We start from the raw sequence: 27,106 nt of genomic DNA, 5'->3' as shown, positions 1-27,106 counted from the left end.
CAGTGTGCTCCAAAGCAGCCTCATCTGCCCCTCTTCTGTGCTCAGCAGGACCTAGCTCAGCCTGGCTCCCAGAGATGAACTCTTTACCCCCCAACCATCTGCTAGCACGGCTCATGCTCTACTGAAGAAGCAAGCAGCATTCCAGGCCCTGGGGGCCCCTCCTGCCCTTCCGTAGCCTCTTGCACAAATGTTCACACAGAGGTCTCCCAGACCCCAAGTCACAGCAGCTCTTGGCCCTTCAAAGGACCAAAGGCAGCCAGAGGCCTCAGTCTTTGAGTCTTTGGCCACCAAAGAACACCCACCATCACAAGTATGTGGGTTCTCCATTCCAGAGATACGGCTTTCTCGAATCTTTAGGGACACAAAGCACAAAACGAAAGCTGATCCGGGAGCCTGACGCCAGGGCTCCAACAGTAAGGTGAGTAGAGAGTCCACCTCTAGGAGAAAAAGCATCCCCTAAACTGAGTTCACCCAAGGACACAGGCAGTAGAGATGCCACTGTCGAGGGCCGCTAGCCCAGGGAAAAGTGCAGAGCAGCTCAAGAAAGTTCCACGCAGCAATAACCCCTGGAGAGCCTGGAGAGACAGAGAGGTCCGCCTCCAGAAGCAGATCTAAGGCAGATGAGGGAGGTCGGGGAGTCCACCTGGGGCTGCCCCTCCAGGCTTTCTGCTTGAGATATTCCTAGAAGCAGCCCCCTATCTCGGGGCTGCCCCACTCCTCCTGAGCTGTCCCTACATCCTTGAGCTTTGAACCTGATCTCACACCTAAAGTCACAGAGGATTCCTAGGAGGTACCAAGACAACTCTACCAAGCCTCTATACACCACAGATACCACAAGAGCTCTATGAAGGGAGGGGAGGCATGAGATGTGTGAATTGCACTGGCCCCTAAGGAATGTCTACTCCAACCCACTCATTTCACATCTGAGGAAATGGAGGCCAGAAAGGAGGAAGGGACATGCCCAAGGTCACAAGGCAAGTTCGAGCAGACCCAGCACTAAAGCACAGGTGTTGGGACCTCTAGGCATTTGCTTCACGTTCTGCTCAGGAAGGGCCGACTGGTCAGAATCAGCAGAAATAAGCCCACTAAAAATAGCATTCCAAACACAAATGCTTCTTAAATGGGACCATACACCTTTTTTTCTTCTCTAACCAGCGAGCACACGAAGATTTTTTAATATTAAAATGGCATAATTTCTAAGGACTGCTGAGGAAGTGGTCACATATTTGTTACTATAAAGTGAGATCACAACTCGATCTTCAAAAATACAAGAGAAAAAAGTATATAAAAAAGAAAGGCCTTGGGGCACCTGGGTGGCTCTGTGGGTTAAGCCTCTGCCTTCAGCTTAGGTCATGATCTCAGGGTCCTGGGAATGAGCCCTGCATCGGGCTCTCTCCTCAGTGGAGAGCCTATTTCCGCCTCCCCCTCTGCCTTTCTCTCTGCCTACTTGTGATCTCTCTCTCTGTCAAATAAATAAATAAAATCTTAAAAAAAAAAAGAAAAAGAAAGGCCTTGAAGGCATTATACTCAGTGAAGTAAGTCTGACAAAGAAAATATCATATGACCTTTATGAGTGGTCTCAAAAAAACAAACAACAAAGCTCACAGTGTAGAGAACAGACTGGGAAGGGAAGGGAAGATAAGGTAGACTGTGCACCTGCTGGGGCCCAGTCCCGCCTGAGAGCGGACCAGACAAGGCCCGCGCCCCGAGCCTCCCCACCCTACCCGGCCCCGTACCTGCGCCACTGCGGCGCGTGCTCATGTCCGCCACGTATGTCCACTCATTGGTTGCCGGGTTGTACTGCTCCACGGTACTCAGGCACTGGCGGGAAGCCCCATCGTAACCACCAACAGCATACAGCTTCCCTGGAACAGAGGCAGAGGCTGAAACTCCATCTTTAACCCACCGGGGCCCCTCTACCTCCATCAGAGTCCAGGGCCCCTTTCCTCCGGACAGACCACAAACCAGACTAAGCCTGCTTCACATCTCTGCCTTTTACTTCCTCGTGAGCTGTGAGGCTCCCTGAAGCAGTACTGGGCATCTTTCTAAATAAGCACCCTAAATAACCCCTGCAAAGCTCTGGCCTGGCTCCAAAAGGACTTGGCTTACTCGTGCTAGCACGCTACGAGACCTTCTTCAGAGTAAGGCAACAAAGATACAGAAAGTTAGAGGGCCCCAGCTCCAGGCAGGCTGCTTGACTTTCTGGCTGAAGGCTCAGAACAACAGACAAAACAAAGATGGGAAAATATTCTTCAGTGAGAACTCAAAGCCTGTCTTCACCATCAGTTGTGTGCTCTGTCCACAATGCCGCAAATGGAGTATGTGGGTGGAGTGCTCTGTGTGCACTCCGGGCTGGGATGGCTGGAATTCATCTACCTCCTCCCTTGTGATGTTGGAGCCATACACAAGATCCCTGAAGCACCATTACCCACTTTTAAAATAAACATACCATAAGCTGCTACCCAAAAGCATCATTTCTGCCTGGAGCTGGGCGTGAGGCTGGACAAGGGGCAGGAAATTGGCATTAGCGTTTTCCCAGAGCAGAGATAGAAATATGGTAGGTCTCCTATCTCTCCCTCCCTCTGTCTCCCTCCCCATGTGTTGGGGTGGGGGCAGGGGAAGTCCTACCACACCTGTGGGCACAGACCGATGGGGAATGAGAGAGTGATGACAAAGATCTTAAACCCTAGCTGTACACTAAATAACCACCACCCAATGCAAATGCACTTGATAGTTACCAATTAAAAGAGGGGGTTTTTGTCACTATATGCTTTACTAAGGGAGAGATAACAAAAGTACAACTATTATTTGGAAGTCTGCAATTCTTTCAAGTTAGAAAGAGGCTCAAAACTGTGCTGTACATCACAACTATTGCTGTATCATATGTAAAATTATTTCTTCCTCTATCAATGAGGCTGGTTTTGTTTTCTGCCCCTTTCCAGTGGACCTTCTAAAAGAAAGGGATACCTCCTCCCCAGTTCTGCCCTCACCTGAGCCAGAAGAAAAATGCCTGATCCAGAAGCTCTCCCAGGGTCCAGGCTGTTTCTGCGACATGTGCTGGCCAGGACACAACCACGGCCCACACAGCTGCCCACCGCTCACCAAAGCCTAAGTCACTCGGGGCCAGGGGGAGGAAGGCCTGGGGTAAAGAGGAGACGAGAAGCTCCCAAGGACAACCCCAGAGTCACTGAGACCGGGCAGCCGTGGCAGGAGACAGGGAGAGGGAGGAGAGTACTGTGACAACGTGGAGAGTTGTATCTATAAGGCCACAGGCAAGCAGAGGTCCCGTGAAACCCTCCTCATCAGAGCTGTGAGGGCGACCCTCTGCTGCCCCAGGTAAACCCGAGCTAAAGAGCTTCAAAGTCAGGGTGACAAGATCAACACGTTGCCAGGCTGCCCTCTGTGTCAACAGGCACACAACAAAACAGTACTCCCTCCACACACACAACGTGCTCTGAGGAGCCCTTGTCAAGGGGAGTATTTCAAAGCACTATCATGGAAGCAACTTCTCAAACCCCCACCAACCATCTCAACCTTGCGTCAGCTGAAAAAATACCCACTCAAGGTTTCTCCTTGAGTCTATTAACAGGGACTTGCTATTTTTAACCCCTACTCTATTGTTTGATATTCCTGGCTAAGGAACAAGGGGGGAAATGGGAAGGTGGCTAGACAAAGCACTTACGTTTGGCAGACAAATCAATTTCTGTTCCACCAGGAGGATGGATGAGATTGCAAAAAAAACCAATTTATCTTGAGAGGAGGACAAAATCCTTGTGCTCCCCAAGATGACTTATTTAGTATGTTAGGGTGGTGTACTTTTAAGTGGAAACTTATGTAATAGCTGGTACAAACCAAGATATGCAGTTAGAGAAAATATTTCTGCTAATGTCTAATCACTGCACATTACATTCTCCCCAAAGCAAGTACGTGTGCTCCTGGGAGTGAACATGACAGAGAGAGGGAGACAGAGAGAGAGAGAATGTCTGCATACAAGTCTAAATGCACAGATATTCTAGCTAAATTCCCTCTTTCAGGACAAGCTAATGAATCAGCGTTGTCCTACAAAGGATAACATTTTAGTCCAAATCATACTCTATGCTTTAATACACTAAATTCACATGTATTTATAAAACTCCCTATTAGCACTGGCTAATGGTCTGAAAGAGTGTAGCATAATGGAAAAAGCATTGAGTTGGGAATCAGAAGACCTGGGCTCAAGGACTGGCTGTGCTCTCGACTAATGGGCCCATCACGTGCCCCACTCTGACACTCCATTGCCCTATGTGGAGAATGGAGAACACCTAAGCTCCAGCTACCTCCTTCAAAAGGATTTGGGGAACAAAATGTGCATATAAAAGAGCGCATTATAGACTACAGAGCCCTAAGTGTGCCCCAGACCTCATCCCTCCCACCCACCTCACCCACACAACCTTCCTGATGATAGCAGGACTCCACCACCCACCTGACTTGCAGTGACAGTAATCAGACCTGGGAAGAAATGCCCACCCCACTCAAAGCTCTGTTAATGTGTTAATGGTCAACAGAGGCAGAGGAGGACAAAATTAAACAAAATGACTCTTACCCCCACCCCAGTATACTCCTAGGTTATATGCTGACTCTAGATTCCTCAACCTATGACAGAACCGGTGACAAGCGGCAAAGGGACAGCCCCGTGTTTCCCCTCAGACTCCTCGTACTCTTCCCAGCACAGCTGACCACCTGCCAGCCTTGAGCCCATAACTGAAGCTCTCTGCACCTCAACCTTCCCCACCTGTTCCATCAAGATGGTAGTACCTGCCTCAGAGCTTTCATGGGAGAAGCAGAGCCAGGGCACTGGGACCTGACCCGCGGGCTAGGGCATGGATGGGTCACCAGCCCCTGCCATTCCTTACCCTCCACGACGCCCACACCCACGCTGCTCCGCCGCGTGTTCATTGGGGCCACGAAGAACCACTCGTTGGTCTTGTAACTGTAGGCTTCCACAGATGCTAGGCCTGGGAGACAAGAGATTCGTGAGATTTCTACAGTGGGAGGCATCACCCAGTGTGCCAAAGCGAGGCTGGGGAAAGGGTGAAAAACCCACGTGTGTGGCTGAGCACCACGTCTCCCTCGCCATGCAGGCTGGGGCACCTCCCTGCAGCACATCTACAGTGAGTCTACCTGAGATGTCCACTGAGGTCTGACTCAGGGCGGGTCAAGAGAGGACACAGGGGTACAACACTACTGCCCTGTGAATGTAAACTGTTACTCCTACAGAACGGAGGGAAAATCTGAGCTTGCCTCATTGAATACCTTCTTTTGCCTTCCCTTCCTCTACATTAGAAGCCAGAAAGCTCAACACTTACCTTCCCAGAACCCCTAAAGGGATGACCCAGTCAATAAGGCCCAAGTAGAAGTCTCATGGGCATTTCTGAAATAACCTTTGTTTTTCTGATACAGGTGCCAACACCAACCTGCCTTCTGCTACCTGGAATACAAATGTAGCTGGATGGAGCTGTAACGGACACCTTCTGATCAGGAGGGTACAGCCAAGGGATGCTCAAAGAGCTTGGCCCCAATATTCTTGAGCAAGCGGATGAAGTGAGCAACTGCCAACTTCCAGACTCCCTGTCCCATGGGTAAAACAGTATCTTTCAATCGTTTCTGCCACAGTTTAGTGAGGTTTCCTACTTGCGGCTGAGAGCAATTTCCAAAAGAAACAATCCACTCCCTTTTTTTCTCCTTATTACTCAGGTCCTACCCACCAAAGGCAGCCCCTGGAGTTGCCGCACACCCTGGAATTTTATGAGTGAGGCAAAGAGAAGACTGGGAAAGACTTTACCAAGCGGTAAAGACACAAATGAAAATTCACAGAAGTCAAAACATACTGTTTTCGGGGCACCTGGGTGGCTCAGTGGATTAAAAGCTTCTGCCTTCGGCTCACGTCATGATCTCAGGGTCCTAGGATCGAGCCCCACATTGGGCTCTCTGCTCAGCAGGAAGCCTGCTTCCCCTCCCCTCCTCTGCCTGCCTCTCTGCCTACTTGTGATCTCTCTCTCTGTCAAATAAATAAATAAAATCTTTAAAACAAACAAAAAAAATTGTTTTCCACATCCCTGGGGGGGATTTCAGTATAACAGAGTTAGTGTCCACAGAGACTTTCACCTGGAGGTACAGGAGAGATGAGATAATCTCTCCAAGTCCATGTCTATTTGTAGTTTCTGATTTGAACTCTAAAGCGACCTAGAAGCCAGGAGCAAGGGGACATTCCTGTGGTGGCACAACCAGGCAAAGCTTTGTGGGGCAGTAAAAAGGCGATGGACAAAGATGGAAGGGCCTGAGCCAGGTCTCTCCCATGGCTGAACCCCAGGTCCCTTGTGCATCCAGCAGAGGCTTCAGACAGTCCTGAGATGCCCTGAAGCTGAGTATGTTCTCTTTCTAAGTCTTGTCTTGAAAAATATGGGTTCCCAAACAATAGAAAGGAGAAAAGGACCTCTTCTGAGTGCAGGATCCTTCCCAGAGTCCTAGAAATGATAGCATGTGGGCAGTTATGTATTCTGTGTGTAGGAAGGCCTGGCTCTGGCAAGCAAGATAGATGAGGTAGAAGGGGTATGCTACTGAGGAAGGAGCTATGGATGGACAGAAGGTTGGCCCAAGAAGTGGCTGAGCAAACCAGGGTTGCACTGAGGGCTTATCCCAGGCTGGGAGGAGCGGGGGCCACATCCCAGACCTACCAGTACTGCCATCAAAGCCCCCCACGGCGTAGAGCAGGTCATTGAGCACGGCCGCACCCAGAGTGCTCCGGCGCTCCTGCATGCTGGCGATGGACGTCCACTGATCCTTCACGCCATCATACACATCCACTGTCCGCACGCGCAGAGAGCCGTTAAACCCGCCCACGGCATACACGTGACCAGCCATGAACACCACACCTGAGGCACAGGAAACCAAGACAACGAGGTCATCTCAGGTGGCCAATCACTCATGCAGTGGCTTTGAGTGACAACGGGGGAGCCAGACGGTCCCATGAATAAGTCACCACAGACAGTGATCTCTAACTTCACAGAACCGGAAGTCATCATGGGGCTCACTGGATTTCTATTCACATACGTTTTTCCAATGTTGTGTGATTCAAGCAAGTACTTGACCTGGCGTGAAGTCACCACACACGTAAGAACCAACCCCAGAAGGGGCAGCCAGAAACTGGGCAAGTGGAGAAGGAAGAGGAAGAGACTCTAATGCACAGATGTTTGTGGAAATAAGAAGCAAGGGAGGATTTCCGGCAGTAAGCAGAGACAAGCTGGGGAAAGGCAGGCTGCGAGATGACAGATGGTGCCGCTCACCTGCTCTGCATCTCCTGGAGGGAAGCTCAGCAATCTGGTCCCACCGGTCTTCTTCGAAGTCATAGCATTCCACGCTGCGGATCGCCTTGGGGGCCTGGCCACCAACCACAATCATGACCTCCAGAAAGACAAACAGACATTAGCTGGGTCTCCCCAGCTAATGGATATTTGTGTGATCAATCCCTGGTCCTTGCACATGCCAACTGCCCGGGGTCCACGAGTGACCTGACATGCCACCTTACAGAGTTACATACATGGAGATGCTACCCCCAAAATACCAACAAACAGGACAATTCAAGAAAAGTCTGCAAGGGCATCCTGCCACAGAAACACCATCATGAGGTCTACACTTCCTACATACCTATGCTCTGGGCTATGCTGGTGGTACGTGTAGATACTCAGGGCATGATCTACAATCTTGCTGACCTCAAGGATTTGGGCTAGGGGGATGAAATTTTGTATCAAAACAAAATATTCCAAATATATATCAAAACTTGAATCTATTTTGGAATACAATACAGAATTTGGGAATGTTTTTAAGAGAAAATTACTTCAGAAGTATTTCTGAATACACAGACTACAGGGAGCACTTATTCGTTAAAATTTGGGGCAAAACTGTGAAAGAGGCTTTGGAGAAGTGACCCCCAAAATGTATGTAACTGATGATTTACTGAAAAATAGTGCTAGCAATACTGTTCCCACAAGTATGACAGTAGCTAACACTGCCGGTCACTGTGTGAGGTGTTATCACTTACGTGTCACCATAACCCTGTGAGGGAGAGATTATCCAAATTGACAGACGAGGAAATTAAAGCTCGGAGAACACAAGTAAATTGCCCAAGGTCACACAGCAGAGAGCGGCAGAACAGAGACCAAAAACCAAGTCTACCTGACTTGGAGGTGAAGGCAGCCCCATCCCTCTCCTGCTCTAGAGACAGGGTCCCCACAAAGACAACTCACTATACCCATGTTTTTCAAACTGCAGGTCACATTTCATGAGTGGGTCATGAAATGAATTTTATGCCTTGCAACCAGCATACTTTTCATAGAGCAGCACAGAAAGTACAATAAGGATGTTACTTCATGAAACATTTGTTGGGGTTATACACACATGTAGGTGTCTCCTGGATAACAATTTAAACATAATTCTTATTATAGGGTATTGTCAGAAAAAGAAAGAATGAAAGCCACTGCTGCACCTATATAAAAGAACGATAGCATTTAACTGTGGTATCCCTGTTGCTGTGACTTTTGTCTCATGTTATTGATCAATAAATAAATTTACACATTTTAATAAACTTGTGCAAATTCACGGTTGTCCCCATAAGGACATCCCGCTCACTGGCATTCCAAGATGCCTTCTTATATGACAAGAAAGGAGTGGAAATCACAGGCCGCTCATCAGTAGGAGCCTCAGGATGTTCTCATTACCTGTAGCTTGTATTATTTTCTCCAGTGGTTCTCAGGCTTCAGTGTGCATCAGAATCACCTCGCGGGTGGTAAAGACACAAATTACCAGACCCCTGCCAGAGGTGCTGATTCAGCAGGTCTGGAGTGGAACAGAGAATGGGCATCCCTAACAAGTTCTGGGTTGAGGCTGATGCTGCTCTTCCAAGATTCATACTTTGATAACTACTGATTTCACCCTTGGACTGCAGGGATTTGCTGATGTTCCATTAATAATTTCTGCCATTATGAATGACCATGGTACTTTCACTTCTCCACAATAAATGTTTGGGGAGAGCAATATCTATGTGAGTTCACAGGAGTACATGCCTCGGGTGACCAGTATCTACCCCAGGAGGCAGAACCAGGGCCAACAACTACTGCTCATCCATCATTTATGCCCCAAGATTCGAGAACCAGGCTCACCCACTGCCCACATGAATGGTCACAGCCATCTGTGGTCAAATGTGGGTATCCAATGTTCAAAAACTGAGAAGTCTGTTCTGACTTCTGGAACATTCCAAAGGACCCCAGGACAAGCAGTCTAAGCTTAGAGATACTGAGACTGTTCCTGGAAATAAACATTCCACATTTGGCTCCCCGTGACACAGCTCAGAGGGTCTGCTGTCCTGTGCCAGGAGTGGCCTTTTCAGAGAAAAGCTGAATTCGACTCTACTTCCTTTCTGTAATTCTTTGCTTAGACAAGCATCCATGAACAGTTTGAGGGGGGGATGTTAATAGACACAGCCCCTTGGCAAACTCAGACAATGCCCACCTTACTCCTCCGGGGCCCAGGGACTTGCTGCACATTCTTAAACATGCCTCAAATGTGCACTGTCCTGGTTTTGAGTTGGTAAGGCTAAAATGAAGGCACAATACTGAAACGATTTTCTATGGTATCTGGTTTTGGGGACTAAGCGAGAACAAAACCAGGTTCTAGTTTTTTCTGCAACGACCTCAGGCATTCCACAGCCTCTGTCCCCTCTCCATGAAACATCCTTCCCCCTGTCTGGATCCCTCTGTTCTAACACACGCTTGTCTTTCAGGTCTTAGTTGACTGTCACCTCCTCCAAGACAACCTCTCTGCTCTCACATCTGAGTTACTGTCCCTTCTCTGAGACCACACATACCCTGGATTCTCTCATTAAAACTGTGGCTGCCTGGCTACCTTGTCTCCCTGGTGAGATGGTGAACCTTGCCAGGACAGAAAGTGTATCTGCCCCAGTCACCAAGATAATCTTAGGGCCTAACAGTGCCAGGTAAAAGTAGGACTCAGATATTTGGAAGAAGGAACAAATGAATGGTCAGTAGCATATGCAAAAAGCCAAACAAAAAAATACAGAGTTAAATGAAAGAAAATACACAGTCCAGAATGTCACTTTCTGGGGTTAGGATATGTTGGACACCAGATTACAATTCTGGAGACAGAATTTGAGAGGAAAAAAATACATAAAATGAGAAAAAGAGAACTTTTTCCATCTTTTCATTCAACCACCAGAAGAAAGATTGCTTATTCTTTGTACAAGTTAACAAGCTTCTTCTGTAAGTAAAATTTTAAAAAATAAAGTTTTAAAAAATAAAATAAAATAAGCAAAGCTTTCAAGGAACCTCACCATGCCCCAGAAACCATCTTATGATAGGAGTATGGAGGTATAGTCATACCAGAGAAAATCCAGTACTCATCTCTGAGAATTTTCAGTCACACAGAAACAGTATTATACAAATGCAAACACTTCAATGGTAAGGTAAAACCTGAGTAGAAAGACAAAAGTAATACAGAGCAAGGTTTTGAAAATAAATTTGCTTTGGAGCTCATAAGGCACTGTTGAGACATGGCTTTTGATGTTCAAAACGTGCACAATAATCTGGGAAGAGTAATTATGAGATTTTGTGGGGTAGGACCACTGGTTTCTGAGACTGTGGAGGTAGCTCAAGGCAGGGGGAGGAGAAGGTGTATTTTCTGCTTCTTTCACAGGCCTAAGAAATCCAATTTGATGGCAAGAAGCCATCACACAAGGAACACTATACTTGTTGCAGTAATTGTGCAGAGTAAAAGAAATAAATTTCCTATCTTGAATACTAACGGATGGCTGTTTCCATAGATACCTGATCTTAGCAACCAATTAGACAAAAAGGAGTACTCCCTCAAGTCTACATGCATGACATCTCTGAAATTATAAACCTCTAGCTACTTAGGAAGACCACAAGATGTCAGGCATGAAGACACTTAGACACATTCTCTCCTGCAAGCCCTCATTTTACATTTCCAGAAAAACTCAGGCCCAGGATGTTTCCCAGGCATATTTCTTTCTTTCCCACACCCTTAAGTCCCAATTTACTAAAAACTTATAATGCCAATAATGGAAACTACTGAATCCAATCAGTTTAATAATTGCTACTTTTAACAGGTGTCCTTTAAGGTAACTCTGAATAAGAACTACCAGGTGTCATACTGGCATCACAATAAAGAACTGGTTCTGAGCTAACAGTTATGTTAGACCAAACATAATTTACTCCTGTTCAAGAACTGCAGTGTACTTGGCAGTCTGGCAGCACACCACAGGGTCCTAACCCCAAGTCTCAAGAGCTACGGTGTTGAAAGCTGCAGAAGCTCTGGTGGATGGAGAACTCCGGTTGACAGATCACAGGTGAGCCAGACTCAACTACGGGTGGCAAGGCTGTTGGACAAGTCCCAAGGGAAACACTCTAATTTTGGAAAGTCAAATGGCCATTTATTGTAGGGAGCTTAGTGAGACCATGGAAAGACTACCTGATTCCTTAGGAAGGAAATTTCACTCCCAGCCTAACAAGGTGGTTTTAAAATAAATATATAAGTCTATCTCCCTCCATGGAGGATTTAGACTCCAGCACTGCGCCTAGGGAAGTGAAGGCATGTGAGTCAAAGTACGATGACTGCTCTGTGTGAGAGCCATGAGGTCCCCGGTACCCGAGACCAGTCAGGGACAGATGCAATAGGGGAACGGAGCAGAGCTTTCTGGCTCACCTGTCAGTCATGACCCTAACCTCTGAGTCATTAGACTCTTCACTATGGTGAGAGGAATGACCTGGGCTCTGTAAACTTTTTTTCATCAGGCAAGAGTGGAGGGTGTGTCCAAACTCTCTTCCATGACCGGTGAGCTGGGCAGAAGGCAGGCCCAGCCAGTCGGTCCCTCGGGCCAGGGCAGGAAGCGAGAGTCTCTCTTACCCTGGTGCGTGGGGCCGCAGGGCTAACACCAATTCATCCGAAGGAGCATGTCGAGGTCGAGGCAGAAGACTTGTCCCAGCAGGTTCCTGAGCAACAGGTGCTCGAGGCAAGAACTGACAGCCAAAGTGCAGAGACAGTGGGAGGTGGAGAACCAGCAATGTGAGAGCCAGACCCAGGGAAGGAAGGAGGAGTGGGAATATGGACTTGGGAGTCAGACGCATCCGGACTCAGCTATGAGCCCAGTCACCACACAGCTGTATGACCGTGGCCAAGACATTTAATCTTGCCAAACCCACTTTCATTACCTGTATTATCAGGATAATAGCATGTTTCTCTCATGGGTGTCAGGAGTCTTCAAGGACACCAAACACGTAGCACAGAGCTCACAGTAAATGTTAGCTTCTATTATTCAGTCGACACCAGCATCATGACTATTGTTTAAAGCAGTTGTTAAAATACAGACTCCCCGTAAGTGGTAGAAAAAGACACTTATGACCTGTAACCAGCTGAGTGAGTACCACTAATTCCAGGGTGATCATGGGGCTTTTTCAGGACCCCAGAGTGTTTTCCTGGTATGCCCTGCATCCATCTGAAGGATCACAATGGAAGAGGAGCAGTGCCCACCCAGGGGCCTGGCCCAACTGAGAAGTCACCCTACCCAGCCTGCCAGGAGCCTTGTTTCCAATGCCAGCTATTGAAAGCAGGACAGCCCAGCTCAGGAGGAAGTCGCCTACCTCTGGCCCAAATCGCTTTTCAGTGTCATTTTTAAAGAGCTGAATAGAGATGTCACTTGAACTGAAATGACAGTGAAAAGTACCAGGCTCAGTACATCTCCAAAGGTTCATTTGCATCTTGCTGGGACCTCATTTCTCTGCTGCCATCTGTGGAAGAGGGTAACGTAGGAGTGTTTTGAGAGACTGGGAGACAGCCTCTGGTTGTCCATGGCAACCCAGACTCAGGGAAGTGCTGGGTGGTGAATGTGTGGGAGCCCAGATGATGCTATTAGCTGTTCCGGCTTGAATGTGTCAGTATGATCTGTGCATATATGGCTCAGGAAAAAACACTCTCATTAGCCCCTACAGCTATCTCCAGGCAGAGTCTATTTCTTTCAGGGAGCAGGCTTGGCTGGCGAACAGGTTCGCTGCTGAGAATTGCTGAAGACAGTTCAAATCCCTCACCACTGCTGTGTTTCTTAAAGTGTGCTCTGTCAGAAAACCTATCTGGATTGAATTCATGAAAGCCTGAAATACTAGCCTGCCCTTCCAATTCTTGTGGCTGTTCCTTCAACTAGTCCAATTATCTCCCTACTTCTCTTCCTCTACTTATTTGGAGATATACATATTTATATTTATATTTATATTTATATTTATATTTATATATTTTTTAAAGTAAGCTCCACACCCAGCATGGAGCTTGAATTCATGGGACTTGAACTCATGCCCTGAGATCAAGACCTGACCTGAGATCAAAAGTCAGACCCATAATCGATGAAGCCGCCCAGGTACCCCGCCCACTCATATTTCTACTTTACTTTCTCATGGGACTTCTTAAAAGTCCCCAGAGGGCAGAAATCGAGTTTCTTTCCACACAGTACCCAGAAAAAATGCTTTTGTGAAATATGGAGGCACTATAATAGAAAAGCTCAACCTACAGTGTCTGGAGTCAGTCCTTCTGGGTTCTAATGTCAACTCAGCTATTTACTAGCTGTGCTTCTAAGATATGTAATAAATTATCTGACACCCTTCCACTTGGGACATGGAACTTACTCCTCCCTTCCCTTGAGGGTGGGCTGGACTTACAGACTTACACCCAGCAGACAAAATACAGCAGATACAATGTCCCATCACTTGGAGAACAGGTCTTAAAAGACTACAGATTCTGTCTTGGGCAGGCTCTCTGCCTGGCCTCCTGCAGAATCTCTCACCCCGAGGGAAACCAGTTTCCATGTTCTGAGCACACTCAGGCAGCTTATGGAGAGGCCCGGAGGGTAAGGAAAGGAGGCCTACAAGCAACTCCAACAATGAACTCAAAATCAGGTCCCCCCACCTCACAACTCCAAACGAGGCTTGAGATGACTGCAGTCCTAGCTAAGAGCTTAACTCCAACTTTATGAGAGGCCCTGAGCCAGGATGACCCAACAGAGCCAATCCGGGACTCCTGCCCATGGAAACTGTGAGATAATAAACACTAAATGTGTTAAACCATCAAAGTTAGGGTAATTTGTAATGCAGATATACATAACTAGTACATAATGAGTAGGTGACATAACCCAAGATCCAATTTCCACATGTGCAGATGGGGATAATCATATTTATGTAAATCCTGAGATAATAAATGGACATCACTTAGCCCAGGAATTGACACATTCTGAGGGCTCACAGGTGGGAGATTATCATTATTATCTGCTGTTATCATCATTGTGGAGTTAGTATTGTGAAGTGGTCAAAAAGTACAGGTTTTGCAGACCTGGATCCGAGTCCTCATAGGCCCACTTAGTTGTGGAGCCCTGGGCAAGTCATTCCATCCCACTGAATCTCCAACATGGAGTTTCCTCCAACATTAGAACTTCCAGAGTTGTTATGAGGATAAAATAATATATATAAAGTGCTTTGTCTAAAACGTAAGGAAATCCTATTTAAATGATCCTAAAATTATCCTTGGGTGATAAGGACAGTAACCCAAGGAAGGAACAGAGTACCAAGTACAACTTACTCTATAAGTGGTCACCCAAGGTGGTGAGCTAGCCCTCCTCTCCTGCAGTCATGTAAACCAGTTTCTGGATGTTCACTCTCAGAGACATCCCTTTGACCTTGGAGATTGCTCAGGCATCAGCTCTGGCAGAAAGCTTTCTCCAAGCCCTTACCCCTCTTCATGCTCCCTGACTGTCCTGCCCATACCTCCTCTGTGGCACTTACATGGTCCACTCTAATTGTCCTTTAATGTCTGTCTCCCTTCCCGACTCTGGAGCACTGTGGGGAAGGGACCAGTTCTCATGAGGTTCTGGGGCTCTAGCACCAAGCCCAGCGCCTGGCAATCAGTGACTTCTCAATGGAAGTATGGTGAATGAGTGAATTAATAAATTAATAAGTTAATGCATGCATGATGGTTTATTACTTTACTGAGGGTGTTATTTTTCTTTTTCATCTAAATTCTTCACCACCTAACTCCCCAGGCACAACAACCAGATTCAATTGATAGTGGACCTGTGGGCTGAGCCAAATGTCCTAGGGTCAATCTACATTAGTGATCAAAGGAGAATATGAAGTAGGGGATAAATCCTCACTACATCCATGCAAAAACAAGTATGAATACTGACAGGATTAGAAAACAACTAGGGGTGATGGAAAAGGTCGGTAATAAATTTCTATGAGGTTATTTCTTCTTTAGAATTACATCTCTTGGGGCACCTGGTGGCTCAGTTGGTTAAACATTTAACTCTTGGTTTGGTCTCAGGTCATGATCTCAGGGTCAGGGGATCAAGCCCTGAGTTGGGCTCTCTTCTCAGCGTGGAGTCTGCTTGAGATTCTTTCCCTCTCCCTCTGCCGCTCCCCCAATCATTCTCTTTCTCTCTCTCTCTTTCTCTCTCTCTCAAATAAATAAAATCTTAAAATACAAAGAAAAAATAAATAAAAATTTTAAAATATCCCTTTCAGGGCTCCTGGCTAGATCAGCTGGTAGGGCATGCAACTTTTAATCTCAGGGTTGTAAGTCTGAGCCCCACACAGGGTGTAGAGTTTACTTCCAAATAAAATATTTTTTTAAAAAAGTTGTCATGCATGAAGGATATATATATCTTTCATTTATGAAAGATATCTCTTTCATTTATGAAAACTTTAACTAATGCCCACCCTGTGCCAGGCTATGTACCAAGGACAGAGATGAGTAACACCTGCCATCATGGAACATATAGTTTAATGAAGGAGGTAACACCCTAGAAGAGAACCCTGAATACCTCCCTGAAGTGTCAGCCCAGGGCATGTGGTCACCTTCTGGAACTACTGCCCCTGCTTTTCAGAAAACAATGAAGCCATCACCAACCTGACCTCCCCTCCATTAAATGTCTTTCGCATCACCTGTATTTCTACATAGTAGCAATAAACTATTAGAAACTAGACTTTGAAAGAAAAAATCTATAAGCGCCTCAAAAACTGTGAAATACTCAGGAATAAATCTAACCAAAGACCTGCAAGATCCATGTACTGAGAACTAAAAATGTTGCTAAGAGAAATTAAAGAAGACAAAAATCAGTAGAGATATACACTGTGATTGCAAATCAGAAGATTAGTACAGCAGATCCCCCCAACTTACCCACGGCTTTGCTTTGTACCGTTTCAGTTACCCATGAACAACCTTGATCCAGAAGATGATCCTCCTTCAGACACATGGTCAGAAGGTCAATAGCAGCCTACGTCATTACCTCACTTCATCTCACCTCATAGGTATTTTAACATCTCTCATCATCACAAAAAAAAGGGTGAGTCAGTACAATAAGGTATTTTGAGAGAAAGAAACCACGTATATATGTCACTTTTATTACAGTATATTGTTATGATTGCTCTATTTTATCCCTAATTATTGCTACTAATCTCTTACTGTGCTCAATTAATAAAGTTTATCTGAAGTATCCATGTATAGGAAGAAAATAATATGTATAGGGTTCAGTACTATCCATGGTTTCAGCCATCCACCAGGTGTCTTAGAATATATCCTCCCAGGACAAGAGGGGACTACTGTATTGTTAATATGTGAATTCCACCCCCCAATTGATCCTAAAAATTTAACACAATCCCTATCCAAGCCTTTTTTACAGAAATAGGCAAGTTGATTCTAAAAGATAAATGAATATGCAAAGTACCTAGAATATGAAAAACAACTCTGAACAAAAAAACTGGGGGACTCATACTACCTGATTTCAAGACTTACTATAAAGCTGGTAATCAAAACAACATGGTATTGGTATAAAGACAGGCAAATAGATAAAAGGAACAGAAGAGTATCCAGATAAAGACCAACACATATGCAGTCAATTATTTACAACAAAGGTATCAAATCCACTCAATGGAGAAAGTAGAATCTTTCTAGTAAATGCTGTGGGAAAAATTGTACATCAAATACAAAACCCTGACCCTTACATCACACACCATATTACAAAGAAATCTCAAAATGGATCATAGACCCAAATGTAAAACCTAAAACTTTAAAAAGTATAGTAGAAAAACCTTGTTGATCTTAGATTATGCCAAGATTTTCTTTAGATAGAACACAAAATACATCAATCATAACAGAAAAAAAATTGACAAAATTTAAAACTTCTGCTCTCCCAAAGATACTTTTAAGAAAATAAAAAGACAAGATACAGGTTGGGAAAAAATATTTCCAAAATACAATTTTGCTAACAGACTTACATCCACAATATACAAAGGACTCTTAGAAATTAGTAAGAATAAAATAACCCAATTTTTTTTAAAAGGGAAGAAAATTTGAACAGGCTTCACCAGAGAAGGTACAGAGACGGCAAATAAGCACATGAAAAGATGTTCAACATCATTAGTTATTAGAGAAATGTAAATTAAAACCACACTGAGATACCACCACATCCCTACTACAGTGGCAAAATATTTTTTAAATAGGTAATACAAGTAGTGGTAAGGCTGTGGAGTAACTAGAACTTTTATACATTGCTAATGGGAATACATAAAGGTAGAGTTGTCTCAAAAAACAGTTTATAAAACTTCTTATAAAGTTAAACATATACTTACCATACAACCCAGCAATCCTATTTCTAGGTATTTACCCAAGAGAAATTAAAACATAAGTCCACAGAGGGATCTGTAAGTGAATGTTCAAACAGCTTTATTTTTAATAGCCAAAAATGGACACCCAAATGTCCATCAACAGGTGAAATGGATTAACAAATTATGGTACACCCATACAATGGAATATTACTTAGCAATGGAAGGGAATAAACTCTTTACACATGCAACAACACAGATGAATCTCAAAAGCATTATGCTAAAAGAAAGAAGGCAAGCTCAAAAGGCTACATATGGCATGATTTCCTTTATATAACAACCTAGCAAAGACAAAGCTGTAAGGACACAAATCAGATCAGTAGTTGCCAAGGCTTAGGGGTAGAAGAAGGGGCTTGACTATAGAGCAGCACAAGGGAATTTTTTGTGCAGTACTTAAAATATTCTGTATTTTGATTAGGATGGTAATTAAATAGTGATATACATATGCCAAAATTCATCATATTGTATCCCTAAAAAGAGTGAATTTTATTGTGTACAAATTAAACCTTAATAAAACTGAAGTTACAAGAAAATAATCTGGGATATTTATAATGGGGAAAACTGTGCATGTGTAGGGGCAGAAGGTATATGGGAAATCTCTCAACCTGGCCCTCAATTTTGGTATGAACCTAAAACTGCTCTAAAAATACAAAGTCTTACTTTGAAAATAAAAGGTAGTAAATTTATTGGAAATGCATCTCTTCATGAGATGAATGGGATGTTACAGGGTTCAGTTAAAGGAGATTTTGATATTAAAAAAAAATAAAAGAAAAGGATCTTTTTCATCTGCCACCAAAACCTGAAAACCTGTCCCTGGGAGGCAATCTGGTATAAGAGAAAAAGCACAGACTTTGGAGTGGAACAGATCTTGGCTTAAACCCCAGCTCTGCACTTACTAGCTATGTAACTGGGCAAGTCACTTAACCTATCTGAGTAAATTTAGTAAAGTAGGGATATGAAGAGTAATGTCCTAATATTATAATGATTTAATGAGATAATGTACCACCTGATAATACTCAAAGTGATAGTTTCCCTCAGCATACCCCACTCCTCAAACCCACAGTGGGGATCCCCTCATAATTTAAGTGCCCCAACAATGATGACAGAGTAGAGTTTGAGAAAGAGGTTGGACAACATAACCCTAAACCATTCAAGGACTAAAGTCGGGGGGACAATGAGGCAAAGAGCAGTGATGTCTTTTTTTTAAATCCCTTCAACAGATTCATTCACAAGAAGTCTTGGTTCTGTTTGCCTGCAGAAGTCTATGTGTTCTAGAACCTAAACATTTTCATTCTGAAAAGAGTGGTTCCTAAGGAGTAGAGATGACAGAGGGACAAACTGTGGCCTCCTGAAAGAGGGATGGGTGTTTTGCGACCACAGATTCATGACCTGGAAAGGGAGGGGTGGTCTCAGTAGGCTGAGTGGGGACTCAGGCACAAACTTGGCTTTGATTTTTAAAATAGTCTTCTTATAATTATGTGTGGTAAAAGCTAGATGTGGAATCTAGAAAAGGAAAGGTCACTAAGTATGGTCTCCACACAGAGAAACCGGGCCAGCTCTGCACCATTTCCTTCGCTTCAGAACCCACTCCCCAGAGAAAGATGTCAGTAATCTGACAGAAGAGAAGAACCTCCTTTTCCAAAGAAAAAAGTCACAAAGACAGGCAACAATGCCAGCTGAGAACCTGGCACAGAAGAAGCCTCCTCCACAAAGAATAACACTGAACCTCAGAATCAGTATTCTCAAGATGCCAATATTCAAGCTTGTGGAAATTTAGGTCCTAATAAAGGTGGTATTCAGACTAATGGGGGCAGGGGAGGGAGATTAGTCAATAAAATAACTTTGGGGCAAATGGCTCATCATTTGTCATACAAATAAAGCTGGATTCTTACCCTCACTCCTTACACTAAAATAAATTCTAAGTGCATCAAAGATTTCAATGTAAAACAGAAATCATTAAAGTACTTGTAGAAAACATGGGAGTCTTTTTTTTTTTTTTTAATCTCAGAGCAGAGAAAACATTTCTAAGCAGACTGTAAAACCTAAGCTCTAAAGAAAAAGACCAATTTGACTACTTAAAATTGTTTTTGGGAATTCAAAAAAAATGTTTTAAGCAAGTTTAGAGGCAAAATACAAACTAAGAAGAAAATATTGGGAATACATACCAAAGGCCTAACCTCTTCAAGATAAAAAGAGCCCTTAAAGTCCATTCATAAAAAATATATAGTCCAATAGAAAAACAGGCAAAGGACATCATGAAAATTCCCCCAAAGAGAAATACAGGGGCCATAATCATAGGAAGCCTAGATCAGTCTCACTCACAATGAAAGAAATGTAAACTAAAACAAGATGCCATCTTTTAAAGGATATTTAACATAGAAATGTTTATAAGATTAAAAAAATGGAAATTTTTAGAAGGCCCATCCACAGAGGGCAGTTAAATAAATTAGGACACATAAATATAATTAAATATCATGTACCTATTATATGATTTCACTCATACTGGTAACAATGAAAGCAGTCTGTTGAGCAGGAGATAAACAATGATTTCAATTTATGGAGCAAGATTCCATTTACCTAAAAGGGTACATTTCTATCCATTTATGAACAGGCGCACAGAGATACGTCTGGAAGAAAACTCACTAAGGGAACAGCAGCGATTGCCCCTGGGTGGACAAGTTACAGGTGATTTTTACTGTACCTCAGAAATGCAGTACCTTTTTAATAGTTTACAATGAGCATATATTTCTATAATTGAAGTTATTTTCATTTGGAAAATATGGAGTAGTTTCAATGCAATACTTCAGTAAAATAAAACCGAAGTGTCAACATGCAATAAGGCAAATGGCCAGCAGGACCCAGGCCCTTGCCCTGCGGCTGCCCCTTCTGACCCACACGAGGCAGCAGGAAGCAGACAGGTAGGTATGTATGTAGGCTCAGGTTTACAAAGATGAAGCCAGGTGCAGGATGGTATGGGTTCACAGAACAGGTGTGGAGGGGGGAAAAGACCCAGTTCAAACCTGGGTTCTACTACAGTGGCTGTGTGGACTTGGGGCAAGCCACTTCATCATCTCTCTGACCTCCAGTTTCCTCTGTGTAGAGCTAGGATCCCTGCCTCCCCCAGGCAGGGCTGTTGGGAGGATTACAAAAGATACACGTGTGAGACCCTCACCTTACTGCCTGACACAGAAACAGCCCTCAGGAAAGGTCGGCAGCCTGCCTTCTTACCGGTATATATATATATATAACCTTCGTTCACATCGCACTCACTAAATTCTCCATGACCCAGGGTCACAGAGCAGAGTGGAGAGAGGAATGACAGATCTCAGAGAATCCAAACATCTGATCTTGGACAACATGCTCCTCTAGCACTTTGAAAACCTTTCTGGAAGCAGCCTGCAAGGAGAGTGGCAGCCAGCCACAAAGAGGAGGAAGAAGAGGAGGAGGAGGACAAAGCAAAGGTCTAAACATTTCCCTGGGGCTGCCTGCTGTGCAGTCAATGAGTCGGCACAACTCACTCCAATCTGCTCCCTTTTCCTCCTGGGGGCTGGGACCTGTCCTGAGAGGTCAGGACGTTAGGCTCCTAGACAGCCTACTGGAATGCCAAACTGGGAAGGCCTTAGAAACCAGCTAGGGCAGGGGCTTTCGTGCTGCAGATGAAGGACAGGAGAACCAGAGAGGGGAAGGGCCTTGCAAGGAACGGAAGCAGCCAGTACACATCTGTCAGCCCTGAGTGTTCAGGGCTCAGCAGTGAAAGAAAAAAACCAGACTAGAACTACTCTGATGCAAATAATGGCCCAGAAAGGACTGGTAAGACCATCATCAGGAGCCACCCAGCCACTCCTCTGCTTCCAAAAGAAACAGAACCTTGACCAAAGAAAGAGGTGAGAGGAAAGAGCTCTAAGTTATTCTCAAAACTCCCTGGTGACTCTGGAGGTTACCTGGAAATTCTTAGGAAAGGAAGACCATGGAAAAGAGAGGTACCAGCAGACTCAAAAGGAACCAGCAGACTCCATCTCTTAAGTCATAAATGCAACCAAGAAGCAGGGCAGCCATGGGTGAGGAAAGACTTGGAGGCAGGAGCAGAAGGCCACTTGCCCAGAACACAGTCCCGGCAGCTGGCACTGGGTGGGCTGGGGCTTACCTTGGGAAGGCTGACTGGAGTCCTGGGCTTGGTCCTTGGGTTCTTAATCAAGAGCCTCTGATCCTGAGGGAGCAGATGGTATTTCATGGCCTCGATGAGGAAGTCCTTACAGGTGTTGTTATTCTTTATCAAAGCTTCTTCTTCAACCGTCTGGAGGTAACAACCCACAGGTAAGCCAGGAGCAGAGCCCAGCCTCATTCCCCAATCTGACCCCTCTCCCCTGGGCTGAGTTGTATTCCCACGCTCTTTTATCCCCCTACCACCTCATCTCAGACCCCAGGAGGAAGATCACAGACCTACAACTGAGTGCCTACCTACCTCGTATTTCAAGAGCACAGTGGAGTAAGTGGTTAAGTTCTGGCATCAAACAGACAGGGATATAACCTCACCGGCTAGGTCTGTCTGGTATGTTAGTTTGTAGGCTTAAATGGAATTGTGGAGAACAAATACAATTAGCTGTCCTGAAGCCTTCATCCCACATTCCTCCTGGTTTAAGTGCTTTACAATGTTTAGGGCAAACAGTCAGACATCTGAGAGGAGAGGGAGGGAAAGAGGAAGAGGGCAGGATCCCTCAGCCAACCTTTGGAGGCATGGAGTCAAACAAGGTGAGAGTCAAGAAGAACAGTTCATATCCACTTTCTTACACTGAAGCCTCAGGGACAAAACTGGCCAACAAGGTGCTCTATAACAGAGTGGTGATATCAGAGTAGAAAGAATGTCCTGCACAGAAGTCCTATCTACTGACTGCATCTTGGACCCTAACTACACTGGAACTATGGCTTCTTCACATACCACAAAGCTGTTGGCCTAAGCAGATGCTTAGTATAAGCCAAAGTATCTCATGACCAAGACCAAGGGTGAACCAATGCTGGTGCTCTGACCCTCAAACCTCTGTCCTTTGGCCTAGGTCAGGTTGTCATGTGGTGTATCTGTAAGGGGTAGCGTGGTCTTTGGAGTTCACCTCACAGTTTCTTTGCTGGAGTATTTAGGAGCTAACAGGAGACATCAGTTTCATTCAAGAGCTAACAAAGATGGAATGTCTCCTGGTTGGACAGCCCAGTGCTACACTCTGGGAAAAAAAAGATAAACAAGACAAGGGTTCTGACTCTGAGGTACTCAAGTCCAGTCAGAGAAGGAGAGGGGCCTCCCCACCTCAATCACCTCAGCCCTCAAGCTAGTCGTGCACAAGGCGTGACTAGCCTCACTGGTAACTAGGAATGGAAATATGGCCAGGCCATCACCTGCCGGGCAGCACTGGAGCTGGCAGGAAAAGAAGGACTGGCATGATAGAGCCTCTGTCAGCACTGGGCACCTCTTTCGCCAGAAGTGATCCTCAGGAACACTCCATTTTGGGGGAAGTTTTCCCCACTCGCCCTACCCCCACTGAGGGACTGACCCAGATTGAGGCAAATTATAAGCTTTTAGGGTCAGTTAAAACAAATTTAAAAGGGTGAGAGAGTATCTCTTTTCTTTTTAAGATTTTATTTATGAGAGAAAGAGAGAGCATGAACAAGTGGAAGAGCAGAGGGGGTGGGAGAGGGACAAGCAGACCCCCCACTCAGTGTGGAGCCTAACACAGGGCTCAGTCCCACAACCCTGAGATCATGACCTGAGCAGAAACCAAGAGTCGGAAACTCAACTGACTGAGCCACCCACACGCCTCCAAGAGAAGATACCTTCCAAAGCTTGGATAGAAAGCAAAATGCTTAAACAGTGGGGTGCCTGGGTGGCTCAGTGGGTTAAGCCTCTACCTTCAGCTCAGGTCATGATCTCAGGGTCCTGGGATTGAGCCTCACATTGGGCTCTCTGCTCAGCGGGGAGCCTGCTTCCCCCTCTCTCTCTCTGCCTGTTTCTCTGCCTACTTGTGATCTCTCTCTGTCAAATAAATAAATAAAATCTTAAACAAATAAATAAAATCTTAAAAAAAAAAAAGAAATGCGTAAACAGCTACTTCTCCCAAAGAATGCATTCGGCTTGAATGAAAAGATCTTCCAAAAGTTAATGCTTCGCCATACAGAGTTTCAATCTGGGGTGATAAGAGAGTTTTAAGAATGGATAGAGTAATGGTTATACAGCATGACAAATACAATTAGTACATTGAATTTACACTTTAAAATGGTCAAAATGATGAAATATATATATACATACCACAACTTTAAAAAGTTTTTAGATGTAACATGTTACACACTTCTACATATCTATATATTTCAAAATATTTAGTAAAGCCTAATTAGTGTTAGTGGATAAAAACAAACAAACAAACAAAAACACCTTCCCCAGAAATCAGTGTTGGTGCAGGTCTGCCCAGGGCTCTCCTTGTGTCCTCCCCCACCAAGATTGATCACCCACAGCAGGTTATACTAGCCTGAAGTTTTGAGGTCAAATGAGTGTTAATGAAACATCCTTTTCCAGAGGTGTTCTAAAAAGAGTACTTTGGAAAGGTGGGGGTGGGGGGAGGGTCCCACACAACAGTGCTCATGCCCATTGCTTCTGGCCCCCTTCTTCTCCAGATCTAAACCCTACTTTGCCCTCATAACCTAAGAACTATTTTCTAGTATCTTTAAGTTTCAGTGGTGGATAGATGGAGGTCATGACCAAGGGTTTCTAATGTCTCTTCAGTTTTCCCTGGAACTCAGGTCCACAAATAACCCTTCCTGTGGAAGTGATGCTGTGCTGGAGGCCAGACGTCTACATCTGCCTTTGGTCAGATTCTCACAAGACAGGAGGTTTGATTCTGACCCTGGGAACTCAGGCCAGTTCAGTCCCTCTGCTTAGGGAACCTTTCCTAAAGGAAGGAGATGCTGCCACCAGGGGGCAGTGGTACCATCCAAAGTGTAAAACACAGGGCCCAGAGAAGGACTGGGGGCTAGTGTGTGCCTCAGCACCTGGAATAGGACAGAAGTTCAGAGAGTCAGAGGACAACTCACTGACCCATTAGACCAACATAAATAATTAATAATTAATAATGTTGACCCATTAGGTCAACAGCGTCCCAAGATGATGATTTTACAAGCATCTGTGAGGATACCATATTCTCCCGCTACTCCCAATAGCATCTGTGGTCATCACATTGGTAGACATATCAGCTAGCATTCACTCACAGTGTTGCAATCTTTATGTGAATTATCTATCTATCCCCAAACAATCCTATAAGGGCAGGTGCTATTTTACCAGATGAGAAGGCTGAGATTGAGAAAGGTGGAGCGTTAGATGCCTGGGAAGTGAAAGAGCTAGACCACTGGGTTGCTAAATTAGATCTCTCTTATCCTTGCTTCACACCTTCCATTCCTTCCAGAAACTTCCTGGAAACAGATGAGGGTTGGCCTACTGCCTTGGTGTTCTGTTTTGTTTTGTTCATATATTTAAGTTTCACCCTCTGCCCACTTACAAGATTATCTAAAGCCAATAGATCAAAAGAACAGAGAGTATTAAAGGTGACAGTCTTCCTGGTGAAAGGCAGGGGCTTCTGGGTCAACAGATGTGGCTTTGAATCCTGACTCTGCCTTCTTCTGCCAAATAATTCCCAGCCTCCATAAACCTCAAGGCCCAGACCTATAAAAAGAGGGTTATTTAATTTTGCCTCACAGGGTTATTACAAGGATTAAATATGTGACACTGCAGGGGACCCCCCATAATTCTTCATTTTTCTTTCCTCCTCAGAGGAAGTAGAAGCAATATGTATCCCAGGCACCTGTGAGGAGCTGGTTTTTGCAGTCCCGAACTGGGCTCCAAGATGCCTACTGTGAAGGTAAAGAGAACACAGCAACATGGAAATGACCCTTCTTGCTTAGGTCCCCTACAGTAAAAGTGGCTGAGTTCCAGAGAACATTTCTTATGTCCAGCTCCATGCTAAACACCTGACTTGCATATTTACAACTCCTCTGGTCCTCACAACAGTCCTGCAGGGTTCTCGTATAATATCCCTTCTATCGAAGAAGAAACTAAGGCTTGAAGAGTTAAATAAAAATTCAAAGCTAACAAGTAGTGGAGCAGGAACTAAACCCTAAGTGTCTTATTCTCAAACCTACACTCTTAAACCTCACTCTACCATCTAATAGAATGTTGCATGTCAACTATACTTCAATAATAAAAATCAAAAAAAAAAAAAAAAAGACCCTTAGACTACCACGATTCCCCTTAGGCCAGTGGGTTGGTGCTCTCAACCTGTACAAAAGACCCATAAAACTCCTCAACTGCCCCATACAACCAGAGCTGCCCACTGCTATTCCGAGAAGCCTGGGGAAGCAGGAAAGCCCTTGGTTCTCCACACAGCACTCACCTGGACCAGGTAATCCCTCGGTAAGAGGGGAAGACGGACATGTTCCATCAGTTTTGCCATGTGCTCTAAACGGGTTTCTTTCTCGTAATTGATCCATGAAATCACAGCTTCAAACACCTACAAAGAAAACCAACACAGGTAACTATAACAGAGAGAAGACCTTCCAAACAATTTCCTCATTCCGGGGGGTGGAGGGGAAGTCCAATGTCCAAATCATTCACAAAGGTGGATAACCTAAGGTTCAATGTTTACAATAAACAAAAGATGGAAAGAATTTGTCTTCTACCTGATGTCAGAGTGGCATCACACACACACAGGTTATAATAAACCTGCACCCCCAAACACAGAATCACCAAGGTTCGCAGCAAAGTAAGTATCAGGTTATTTAAAGATAGAAATACAAAGCAGGGGGGCGCCTGGGTGGCTCAGTGGGTTAAAGCCTCTGCCTTGGGCTCAGATCATGATCCCAGGGTCCTGGGATCGAGCCCCACATCAGACTCTCTGCTCTGTGGGGAGCCTGCTTCCTCCTCTCTCTCTGCCTGCCTCTCTGCCTAGTTGTGATTTCTCTCTGTCAAATAAATAAAATATTTTTAAAAAAATAAATAAATACAAAGCAGGGACTCTGAACCAAATTTTATAAAGACTATGCAGAAGACCAGAAGCCTTGGGAGCAAGCCTACCACGCCCCTCGCCCCCCACATCCCTCGCCTCATTCGTGTCCCAGATGTGGCTAATGCAGAATCAAGACAGTAAGAATATCATCTGCCCAAAAGCTGGCTATGAAATGGTGAGTGTGTCAGCAAATGACAGAGAATTTCTCTGTCAAAAACTTCACCTTGGCTTAACCTCTCCTTTGAGGAGAGATTTCATTTCTCCACAAATGAAAATCGGGCTTGGAACCAAAAAGTAGGCTCTTGG

At 44.8% G+C, this 27,106-nt stretch overlaps 1 protein-coding gene across 5 annotated transcripts in view; it reads right to left on the bottom strand.

Moving 5' to 3' along the window:
• The window catches only part of KLHL3 (kelch like family member 3), a 121,016-nt gene that overhangs the window by 12,476 nt on the left and 81,434 nt on the right, over positions 1 to 27,106 (bottom strand). For all 5 annotated transcript variants that reach the window (XM_045999936.1, XM_045999938.1, XM_045999937.1 and 2 more), the window contains 6 exons: positions 26,189 to 26,305; positions 21,910 to 22,059; positions 7,323 to 7,440; positions 6,714 to 6,911; positions 4,893 to 4,994; positions 1,737 to 1,865 (listed from right to left, as the gene is read on the bottom strand). In XM_045999936.1, coding sequence (XP_045855892.1) covers positions 1,737 to 1,865; positions 4,893 to 4,994; positions 6,714 to 6,911; positions 7,323 to 7,440; positions 21,910 to 22,059; positions 26,189 to 26,305 — 814 coding nt within the window. The remainder of the gene's footprint in view (positions 1 to 1,736; positions 1,866 to 4,892; positions 4,995 to 6,713; positions 6,912 to 7,322; positions 7,441 to 21,909; positions 22,060 to 26,188; positions 26,306 to 27,106) is intronic.

Source organism: Meles meles, chromosome 3, assembly GCF_922984935.1.
Source record: "Meles meles chromosome 3, mMelMel3.1 paternal haplotype, whole genome shotgun sequence".
Lineage (NCBI taxonomy): Eukaryota > Metazoa > Chordata > Mammalia > Carnivora > Mustelidae > Meles > Meles meles.
The sequence above is the reverse complement of the archived record's forward strand: the minus strand, read 5'-3'. Positions and strand labels throughout refer to the sequence as shown.